The 12,505-nt window shown below is 36.7% G+C and overlaps 1 protein-coding gene across 3 annotated transcripts in view; it reads right to left on the reverse strand.

Annotated features, from left to right (window-relative positions):
• The window catches only part of ptgir (prostaglandin I2 receptor), a 28,853-nt gene that overhangs the window by 4,314 nt on the left and 12,034 nt on the right, over window positions 1–12,505 (reverse strand). Inside the window, exons 3-4 of one of the 3 annotated variants that reach the window (XM_027146814.2) lie at window positions 1,572–1,706; window positions 134–1,230 (exon numbers count right to left, since the gene is read on the reverse strand). The exons of 1 other annotated variant lie outside the window; for it this stretch is intronic. In XM_027146814.2, the coding sequence (XP_027002615.1) occupies window positions 1,225–1,230; window positions 1,572–1,706 (141 nt within the window). In that variant the 3' untranslated portion in view covers window positions 134–1,224. Of the gene's footprint in view, window positions 1–133; window positions 1,707–12,505 lie in introns of those variants that run through there. One more of the 3 variants, XM_027146802.2, reaches the window with a different exon arrangement.

Genomic DNA, 12,505 nt, shown 5'->3' on the forward strand with positions numbered 1-12,505 from the left:
CAAAAACAAAAAAAAACATTGCTTTCACCAATATATATATATATATATATACATATATATATATATATATATTTATATATATATATATATATATATACATATATATATATATGTATATATATATATATATATATATATATATATATTTTTTTTTTTTTTCAACACTTCACTTGGTTTCTAGCTTAATGCAGAGTACAGTTTCGATCCTAGTAAAACTCACATGATACTTTTTACCTGTTCCAGGTGTTTAATAGATGTGTTGTGATTGTAGCCTTGAAATGAAATGAGACAATGCAAAAATACTACGTACATTCACTTTGGAAACAGGGAAGTGCAAGGATTTCACTGCATTTCACTGCATGTCGTACTCTGAATGTACAGTATGTGTATGTGACAAATAAAATTACATTTTTTTTTATTTGAAATACAAATGCACATTAAGACAATCACCAGTCTAAGAGTTTCGAATTCTTATGGTTTATGAAATGAGGGCACAGAGGAATACCACAGAAGTAATGTCTTAAAGGTGAAGAAATATTATTAAAGTGATCAACGGAAATATACACCCACTCACTGTAACTGAGAAAACCTGTAAAACTACATGTTCAAGCGATCTCATAGAAATAGCGTCAAATCATGCAGATATAGTTCAAGAGCTTTGGTTAATATTCAAATCAAACATCAGAATGAGGAAAAAATGTCATATCAGTGACTGACTATGGCAGGCTTATCTGTATAAGTTTATTTATTGTGCAGCCACAGAGTGATTGGCTGACTGGATAACTGCATGAACAAGCAGGGGTAAAAGTGTCCCTAATAAAATGTCAGATGAGTGCTGCTAAATATTTATGTATTCATTTATTATTAATCTTCAGTGTTTATTAATGATACAATACAGAACTTTCTACAGTTCTAAATATCTAGTAATATCTAGTTCAAACATGGTTTGTGCACACATAGGCTTTAAGAAGGCCTATTCCTACATCTATTTTATTGTACATACAGTCCACCATTCTATACAGAACTGCTTTTATTCTATATAGTAGTTTCTGAGTATGTATTCTACATGAAGTCTCCTAATAGTGCAAAAAAAAACGGAGGTGTAGTGTGAAGCATTGCCATTTCACTGTATCCACACCAATGTGTCCTGGTCCATTACTGAGCTCTAGTTTTGCATGTTCTCCCCAAGTCCATGAGGGCTTTCCACTGGGTGCTCTGGTTTCCTCACACCTACCAAAACATGCCAGTAGGTAGATTAGAGACATAAAATTGCCTGTTTGTGAGAATGCATGTGTGTAATTAGATGATGCTTTGTGATGGGCTGCCATCTAATCCAGTGTGTATTCCTACATAATGCCCAGTGTTTCTGAAATACGTTCTGAGTCCACTGTGGCCCTGAGCAAGATAAAGTGGTTTGCTGTTAGCTCTCACTGAGGCATGCTAGAGTAAATTTTGCTCTGGAGAGCAGTGGACTCTGCAGGCACATTGCTCTGTAAGCGGGGCGTGAGGGCTTCTGGGGCTGTGTTCTTCACTGCTGCCTTGCTGAAGCAGCATTGTAATAGCGAACGTACATGCCGGAAGATAGACTTGCGGAAGATGATGAAGACCCAAGGGTCCACCACAGGGTTAAGGGCAGAGAAACGGAAAGCCAGGAGGTTCTGTTGGTCATTGCCTACTGGGCTGATGGCGTTGACAAAACCAAAAATCTAAGAGACATAAAAAGAGAAAAAAATGAGTTCGGATGTGCTGCAAAGTGAAAGATATTTTAAAATGACTGAATACTGAACCTCTTTTAAACTTCTCCATGTCTAGGAAACTTTATTAACTATTATTAATTACTTCAATGTTTATTCTGTAAACGTTCAAATCTTGTGTACAGTTCTGGATGATTGCAATTGCCAAACATGTCATATTGGCAGGTGTAAGGTGAGACAAGGCACTGTACAATAATATGATTTGACAGGCCAGTTTAACTGTGTCTGACTTGTATGAGACGGGTATTGTCAGGAAAACCAAATTATAAAGATGAATCTGTGTTATTATAGTCTGATCGTGAACAGGATGTGCAACCTATCCACAGTATTGAATTGTGGTAAGGACAACATCTCTGCTTCTGGAAACACACACAATTTAAACATAAACATCTATAATATGGTAATATTAACATTACTGCCTGTATATTTCCTGTCATCCAGCTAATCTTTACAGTAATTACGACTGTGTCCGGATTTATATCTTTAGCCACATTGAGATCTGATCTGCTCCATAACCATGTCTGTTATACAGCTAATAAAACAAATGGACATAGCAAGGTTGGTTTGGTCTAAATATGGTTTATTTGACTCTGTTCTGAAACAGAGGAGTTTAGATTCCCAGTCCAATACAAAGCAGCATTTGATACATGTGTTGAGAAAAGGGGATTGTTGGCTGGCTAACTCATACTAATTAGTCTTTTGGCATGGACTGTTCTTTTGGGGATGGTCATAAGTTTCAACAACCTGACAGAGTACACATGCTATGCCTGAAGATACAAAGAATAATTAAAAACAAAACCGAGCAGTAATAATATAGTCAATACAGAAAATACAGACACACAATTCTCTAAGAGTTTGCTGTTTGCCTTCTCATCTGTAGCAGTGTGACAGGTGACATATATCATTTCTGGGAAAGGTCTTGTCACACAGCAAACATCTAAATGTCCATATGGTAGCTGAAGTCTATTTTTCTGGACAGTTTGTGTTCTGCATAGATAGCATAGGTCATGACTACCTTCTCCAGACCACAGCACCTGCACATGTGGCTGTTTTGTTTATTCAAATCCGATACACAATTCCACCAATCCCATCAGGAGCTGCAAATGCTGTTTCTGTTTAGAAGCATAAATCTGCCTGCATAGCTTCTTTCCTGATGGCACTGCTTGTTTTAGTACAAGAACACGGTGGAATTGATGACACATCACTGACACCTGACATTTACAGGAACATGTAATGGAAATGTATGCCAGACTAAATGTATGCTAGAATCCTATTTACACCTTCACGAATCATAATGCAGTTATTTAGGGTGTGGGTCATTGCTGACATAACATCGCTGACATGTCAGTGGCACCTTATAGTACTTCAAATGGAACAGCAATAGACATATAAGATCTAGAAGAATGACTGAAACGTACCACCATGGAACACTGTATACCTACCACAATCAATTACTTCCATACTTCAGTACCACAATCAATTACTTCCACTTTACCATCGACTGGGGGCTACACAAATTTCCATAAGCCACTAAGTGATGTTAATGACGTTGTCAGTAAAGTGTCATACCATTTGGACAAAGCGCTGCTCTGACAGCTATTCAGCAATACAGAATCAGTGGCTACCAACTCATCTGTGTGACATTACAAGAAGCCAGTGATTGTCACCGTTGTACGTTGTCAAAACAACTCCAGAAAACATGCCCTACCACATTCCCTGGCCTCATATGGTCTTCGAGCAGAAGCTCTCTATCCTTTTGCGGCCTACTAATCAAGTTCTGGCAAGACTGCCTGGGCACCATAGGACATTCAAGGTCTCTTTAAATAAGCACTTTTTTAACAAATTGACAGTGTGGTTCACTGAAAAGAAATTAGTTAGAGAGCCTGTTTAGGGAATTCTGTCAGCAGTCTTCTAAGTTGAGCATAAAGCCACAAGACTGCAAACACATACACCCACCATATAACGTAACATACACAAAGAACCAGAAGAGACCAGAAAATTGCACACAGCCAGAATCTGTTGTTGAATGTACAAAGCAAAAGCTGATGAATACAGGCTTAGTTTTTTAGATAAGTTTTTATTTCAAATGTTCTGTTCAGAAAAAAAATTTTTTTATGGCTTATAAAGAAGTGAAGTAAATGTGCCTAATCCACGAGTTACAACACTCATTTCAGTGAACACCACAAAAGTGAAACCATCTTATATAGTTTTATAAAGTTGCATTTTGTAATTATAGTGCTGTCACCAGTAGATCAGGAATCTTCAGCAGTTTGGTTTCAACCCTACTTGAAGTAACACACCTTTCTGTAGTGTTCAAAAGCTTCTGAACACCTTGCTTAGTTGGATTAGGTGTGTTGTTATATTTGGAATGGCAAGTAGATTTTCAGGAACAAGGTTGGACTTGCATTAAATTCCCTTCAGACAATGTAGTAGGTTTTTTCGGCAGTTAACTTTTGGCTAAATGCCAAAAACATGATAAATGATATGTAATAATAATAAAACAACCAAATATTTACACGTGTCTTTTCTTTAGGGCTTTTTGAACATTTATTTTAAATGCATCCAACATGTTCTTGTTTTCGCGTGTTTGCGTTTGTGACCTACTTTGTTCTGGTTGTACTAACCTTTGTTCATCCATTGGGGGAAAGGTTAGAGGTTTAAGTGTGCAACTGAGTCAGATACAAGTAGAAGTACAACATTAGAGATAGTGATTTTATGGAATAAAAACACTGCCAATAATAATCGTACGTAATTCAAAGCATTTGTGTGTAATTTTTAATTTTGCGGAGTTGGATCCCAAAATTTACGGCCACGACAGTTTACAGATACGAGATTGTGTGTTTGTTCAAATACAACTCCAAAATGTACGACTATGACAGTTTACAGACACAACGCTTGTTTTCACAACACCTCTTTTTCACACACGAAAACGGTCTGCGAAACAACTGTCAAAAATACGTCGTAACGTTCACAGGCATTACTATCCGAGGGAAGATGAATCGATTCCACGAAGTGCGCATGGGCCCCGCCCTCTTTTAAACCACTGGCGCCAAAATGGCGGATCAACAGCCAAGCGCTCACTCATCGTCTCAGGTAAGTTGGTTTTTCCTTCCAAATTCGGACATGTTTAAGGGTTAGTTCTCACTAATAACAGAGAGGAGTAATATTACAGAGATAGGTTAACTATAGTAAGTAAGATTAGCTCTCAGAGTAAGGTTACATTAGGTGCTTAGGAGGCACATCACTGCAGTCTGTAGCGTGATGAGATAGGCCTACATAAAAGACACACACACCTCACACCTAGCCATTTCCTGCTGCACTGACTGCCCATTTGACTTGGACATTCTTTCTTGTGCTGACTGTCCACTGATATTGGACTGGTTCCCCATTTTCTGTTGTCCAACACTTAAGATGTTGGTCAGCATCGACACCAGATTCAGGGCTGAGTGCAAGATGTCACCTAATGGAACCTGATAAACAATAAAATATGACTTTAACACTTAAGCAGTGAACACTTATATTGCATGACCTGTGTATTCCAGTGCATGTACACAGCTGTTAGTAAGTTAACACTTAAAATTGCTAATTCTTTTATGTAGGCCTATTTCATCACGCTACAGACTGCAGTGATGACCTCCTAAACAGCTGTATTCTTTAAGCACCTAATGTAACCTTACTCTGAGAGCTAATCTTACTTACTATAGTTAACCTATCTCTGTAATATTACTCCTCTCTGTTATTAGTGATAACTAACCCTTAAACATGTCCGAATTTGGAAGGAAAAACCAACTTACCTGAGACGATGAGCAGTGTTGTAATGTAACGGAGTAAAAATACTTTGTTACTGTACTTAAGTAGAAATGTCACGTATCTGTACTTTACTTCGCTATTTAAATTTATGTCAACTTTCACTTTTACTCCACTACATTTCCTAGATAAAATGTATACTTTTACTCCATTATATTTCCACTAAGCATCTTAGTTACTACAAAATAAAATCAGAAGAAATGTGTGTGACTGCAATAAGGGAGGTTTGGTGAATCACTGCTCCTAGATTGCATTGCACGCTGTACAGAGAAGCACAGGTACGCGCAGCGTGCAAGCGCAGTCAGAGCTGGAGGCGTTAATGTATAACGTTAATCGGAAAGCTGCAAATACAGCTACCAAAAGCAGTGAAATGTCACTATTCTTATTACCAGAGTTGTAGCACAAACAAAATATTAATGCAAACAATCTATACAATACTAAATAAAAATAACATTTATGGATTTGGTCTTTGTGAATATAAGTTTACTAATGACTGCATTCATTGGACACACTGTTTGTAGAGAATACACACATACATGAACTGATTTGAGTCAAGACTGGCATCATTACATCATGCATAAAATTTTGGTGTTCACTTTTGCCATTAAATAATACCATAACTTTTGGCTTAATATGTAGTCATAAAATATATAATATAAAACTCTTCTTGTTTTAAATTCTTACTGAGGGCTAAAACCCCCTAAAGATGAAACCCTAGAACCGCCCCTGCTCTTATGCCTACCGAAAATCACTGAAATTTTACTTTTTACTTTTACTTCAAACACTTAAGTACATTAAATATCAGAAAATGACTTTTGATACTTAAGTACAGTAAAGATCAGATACTTTAAGACTTTTACTTGAGTAGTATTCTAAAAGGTGACTTTCACTTCTACCAATGTCTTTTTCTAGTATCATACTTGTACTTTTACTCAAGTATTGCTTTCTAATACTTTATACAACACTGACGATGAGTGAGCGCTTGGCTGCTGATCCGCCATTTTGGCGGCAGTGGTTTAAAAGAGGGCGGGCGCATACGCACTTCGTGGAATCGATTCATCTTAACTCGGATAGTAATGTCTGTGAACGTGATGACGTATTTTTGACAGTTGTTTTGCAGACCGTTTTCATGTGTGAAAAAAAGGTGTTGTGAAAACAAGCGTTTTTTGTGTAAACTGTCATAGTCGTACATTTTGGAGTTGTATTTGAACAAACACACAAAATCTCGTATCTGTAAACTGTCGTGGCCGTAAATTTTGGGATCCAACTCCGCAAAATTAAAAATTACACACAAATGCTTTGAATTACGTACGATTATTATTGACAGTGTTTTTATTCCATAGATTTTAGCATCAACTTCACCAGACAGATTTACTCTTACAATCTTACAACAGTTGAAGTAGTCTGATGTAGTTTGCTTTAATCTTAAACCCCCATCGTGATTCATGTCTTCTTTTTTATTTCCAGAATAATTTCATTATTGCCAATAATTAGTTGATTTGTTTAAATATAAATAGAAAGTGTTAGTGTTGGCAAAGTGTTAAATAGTTAGTGGGTTGTTGCGCAAACCATGCGTTATTCTCTTATAAAAGCACATCAAAATGTTTTCCTTACGTAATCGATTCAGTCAAGACAAATCACAACCCAATCACATGATGGGTTGAAAGAATATCCTGAATGCTTCAATTATATGTGTGAATTAGTGTAAGAAATAAGTATTTAAAAAAAAAAACCCTTTATATCAGTTTCTGAAATTGCAATTTGCACGCAATAGGTTCCAGGTGTTGTATCACTCCGTCACGTGTCACTTTCTTAATAAGTATAAATTAATTTAGGACATAATTAGCATTTTTTTTTTGCAGATATTTTTAATATGGACTTTGTGCACTAGCTGTATAGGAAGGTACAATAGGAGAAGCTCTATGTTTAGATTTTACAGAAGTCAGCTCAAAACACTTTGGAGATCAACAGATTATTGCAATCAATAACTTGCATACTTAAGTAATGCAATCTGAAGAATGTGCTTTTGGCCCCAGCCCACAATTGCTTTAAATATGTAAAGTGCTCTTAAAGGGTGATCACAGAAGCAAGGAAATTGTTCTGTGGGTGAACTGCTATCTAGTTGAGGCAGTGATGGCCTTTTTTTGAGACGTTCCTGCACACTGAATTCTGCTCACTCCACAGAATATAAAATTACACACAAACTCTGTTCCAAGAAACAACACCAGGCTTTGGTTACAAATGGAATAATGTGGTTAAAGAATCCACATTTAAGTGTAGAAAAAAGACCAATCAATAACACTCAGGTCCCGAAGTCTCATGTAAGATTCATCTTTTCAATCTAGAGGGAAATTGTACTCTTTTAATGCTGTAGAAGCCACTGTATTCTAACTGCATGTTACAATATTTATGACCTTGGTGCATTTCATTTCATAAGACAGTGCTGGTATGATGAGGTGCATGATGTCACATGATGTCCAGCCACAAAAAAGTGATAAACACTGTACAATTGGATTAGCTTGCTTATGAATTAGGGTTGATATTGAAATAAATTGAACATTGATGCACCGGGTCAGTTCTGTAATGATGTTACAGTAGTTGGTACAGTGCCCAGGTCAGGAAGGCAGTTTAAAAACACCCAGCTGACATGTTACTTGGTTCTGCTAAACAGATAACATTGAGAAGGAAAGCCTAGGATGCCACAATACCACTGATGGTACATACAATGGGTTTAAAAAAATATAAATAAAAAAGGAGGTAAAACAAGGCACGCAAATGTGATAGTAATGTAAGTTATTCAACAGTACAAAGAGTACTGTTACATACTGTACATATTTTATTTGTAAGATCAAACATAGCCTGCAAAAAGATATTATGAAAGGATGTTTTACTGAAAATGGAATAAATGTACTGTACATTGATTGGCACCAAATAATTAACAGTAAAGTACTGAATGGCCCTGATTGATGGGTGGTCTCTGACTTTTGCATAGTGCTGTAATATACTCTACATTCACACATACAAATAAAAGCGAGGCAATATATTTGATGTTATACAACAGACGTTAATATAATTGGACAAGTATTGCTGGTATTTATTTATTTTAAATTAAAAAATATATAATTAATTAATTAATATATATTTTTTATTGCTATGGGTCACCACAGCGAATCATCTGCGAATCAACTCAATCCTCGGTATCCTCTACTCTCACACTAATGACCTGCATGTCCTCTTTCAACACATTCATATATCTCCTCTTTGGCCTTCCTCTTGACCTTCTTACATGGCAGCTCCATCTCCAACATCCTTCTTCCAAAATAACCATCTCACTCCTCTGTACTTGTCCAAACCATCTAAATCTAAGAACTATTCATGGTAAAGTATCTTATTCAGTAACTATATAAAGACTAAACAGACAGGTATGTGTTCATGAGAATGGAGAATGCGATTCTGCACCTAGTGATCAGTCCTGAAAGATTACAGGGTTAAAATTAAAGGCAGATACAGTACATACAAGAGAGCAACTGTAGTAAACACTTCCTATAAGGCGTGTTAAGTGTACCAGTTAGACAGGAATGAACTGTGAAATGTGCTCTTAAACCCGTAACAGATATTTGTTCCCTGTAAAAGATGGCAATTAACGCTCTTGCCTTCATGTCCTTCTTGTTTTTCTTGTCTTGCATTATTAAGCGCCAACAAGCACTTACCGTTTTTATTTGAGTCGATTCAGCACACATGGCAATGCAACTACTTCAGAACCTTTCTTTCAACTGAAAAGTCTTACACTATAATATGAATATTAACATTTCATAAGAACTCTAAAATGAAATCCTTGTGTATAAAGTGTGTAACCAGTAAACAGTTTTACTCTTCCTTCCAACAAAGATAATGGATAATTGATCATTAAATCTACTTGTAAATGTAATAGTATAAATAAGGATGAGGTAATGTCCGGAACAAAAAAAAGGGTAATTAACTTCATGTATGAACTACTAGAAAATGTGCATCACTGCTTTTTTCCTATCAAAATAGAGCTAATGTGTTACTGAACTGTACACAGTGTGTGCCAATTTTCAGCAGGCAACTGAACATTTTAAGAATACAAAGCAACACAACACAAGCCAGTCACACTTCTGTAAAAACCTGCGGGTGAGGTAAACCATTCACACATCTTTTCTTGTTTCCTTTGTTAAACCAACTTGCACACACATTGGCATTCTACATTAAGCATCATTTCTTGTGTATTTTATAATTTATCTTTCTATCTGGTCCCACGTTCTAAAGACATTAAGTTGTACCTAAATCTGGTATCATTTCACTGTGGAATCTACTGAGTTCCCTATGAAATGCGTGCAACTGTGATTATTTAACGTACCCCTCCTCCTGTGCTATGCCAAGCCTGGCCCAAGTGCAGCCACTTCCTGGCAACGATGTGCAAATGACCCTTTAAGGCAGACCAGATCGCTGAGTGTTAATCTGTGTCAAAGATACTGGCTTGTAATCAAATATAGTCTACATCCTGCAGCCTGTCTCAGAGCCTAAAGTGAACTGCTTGCACGTACTCTACAGAAGTGAAAGTAGGACATTGATGTTCCAGCCAATCACGTGGCAGCAACACAATAAATAAATTCACATAGATATTGGACAAAAGTTTCAGTGTATAATCACACAAAAAACATCAGAATTGGAAAAATATTCATTTCAGTAACTTTGACTATGGAAAATAATCTTTTTGTTTTTCAGTCTTTACAGTAGCTACCCAGTTTTGGTGAGCCTGTGTCTACTGTGGCCTTACATGCCTGTTCTTGGTTGACAGGATCTCAATGATCTGTGGCATGGTTGTTGGTGCCGAAAGTGCTGAAAGATCTCCTGGGATTTTCAAACATGTACACACAACAGTCTCGATACTTTAAAAAGAACACAGAGAGAGCACTAGTTTTGTAGGCAGAAATGCCTTGTTGATGAGAGCCAGACTGGTTTTAGTCTGAGATGAGGGTAGCTTACAATTAATCATTACTCAGCTTACAAAGAAGTCTAAGAATACCTGTAATGATTTACGAATACAGAAAACAATCAATTAGATACTGATGCATTATGGGAAGAAGGCAAATTGGGAGAGGAAGTGTGATGCTCTGGAAAATGTTCTGCTGGGAAAGCTTAGATCCTGGCATTTATGTTGATGTAACTTTGACATGTACCACCTACAGTACATAAACATTGCTGCAGACCAGGTACACACTCATTCATGGCAACTGTGTTCCCTGATAGCAGTGGCTCTGACAGGAGAACCTGCCAACTACTAAAATTGTTTAAAAAAATGGTTTGAGGAGCATGATGAATTTTTTTTCCAGAGTGGTAATAAAATGATAACATAATATGAACACAAGAGTGTCATAACAGTCTCGAATTCGGGTAGTTGACTTTTGAGTGCTTAGCAAAACTGCTCCAACTGCAACCACAGAGGATATTAATATGAAACACAGAGCACAACAACCAGATCAGCATAGATGCTGGCTCTGTGTCTTAATTGCCAAAAGAAAGACAGTGTGGACACACGAAACTGGGTCTCAGTAGAAGGATGAACCGAAATGTGCTCAGGCCAGAGCAGCTCAGGCCAATCACACTATTGCCTGTCTGTTTTTCAAGACAGTGTGGCTAGGCAGAGCATCACCTTCTGCTTCCATGCAGGAAGAGTCTGTAGAGCCAAATGCATATTATATGATAATGGAGTTACAAAATGGAAATAAGTCCAGTAGCCAATATGCTTTTAGGAAAGAAAGCTGACTTGGAGGATTTTCAGCAGCTAAGGTACTTTCCATGGATTCAAAATGCTGATCATTAACATTTATGGCTTCTAATTTGGTTAGGGATTTCATTCACTCTGGTGTTGCTACTGGTATACCGTAGGTATAGACATTACAAATGACAAGAGAAAGCTTCCAGCGATTGTGGTGTGGAGTATTGCTTTCTGGGAAAATAAAAGAATGCACGAGAAGATAGTGTAACTTTTCTGATCAAGTGGTAGAACATACTGTATAAGGAGTAACATCATCAAAAAAGTTTTATGGATGTCTGCTGTTTGTGGCTAAATTATATGCAGATTGTTTTTCGTTACTCATCACAAAGACACACCAGCAATAAATTTTACAGAATATTTGTTTAACAACAAATATTGACAAAGCCAATAAAGAACAGGTCACTATTTTGATATGCGCTAAAAATTTTAAGCGTACATGGAAGAGTTTCAGTTTTTCAAAGAACATTTATGTGAATTCTTTTAGAACGGAATAAACACTGTATTTGTTAAGTTATATTTATCAGTCTCGGAATTAACGCTTCATGCATATTAAAATCATGCACATTTTTAATTAAAAACCAATCTGCTAATAGCTCTAACCTTATCTTAGCCTACAGTAAATTCAGAGAGGAAGTGGATTTGCTGATGCATCTAATGAGCCGAACAGGTTTTCTGTATCGGACACATCCATGACCAACAAAGTGTTGATGAACATCAGAGAAGCAGGCTTTGCACATATTTAGTCTGATCAAGTCAGACAGTCAATTATGAAGAAGGACAGTCGTGTGCATCTTTAGCACTTAATATATTTAGATGTACGCTTCAAGGCCACACAAAGAGCATGTCGGATTAAAACTTGTCGGTCGGTATTATAACAGTGAATATACAGTATTGGAAAACAGAGAGACTTAATAAATGTTATGTTAATAATTGTTATGAATTATTTGTTACAATATAGATTTGAATCCCCTAAAGTAGCTTTGGTTTACAGTGGAAATATCATTATAATGTAGTCCTATGCAAAAAATAGTTTTTCTTTGGTACTGCTCTAAAGAACCATTTCCGCTACTTACTATTGAGAGTACAGGGTCGGGTACTTTGTGTTTGAATTTACACAAACCTCAACCTAAAGCTTCAACGCTCA

Source organism: Tachysurus fulvidraco, chromosome 11 (assembly GCF_022655615.1).
Source record: "Tachysurus fulvidraco isolate hzauxx_2018 chromosome 11, HZAU_PFXX_2.0, whole genome shotgun sequence".
NCBI lineage: Eukaryota > Metazoa > Chordata > Actinopteri > Siluriformes > Bagridae > Tachysurus > Tachysurus fulvidraco.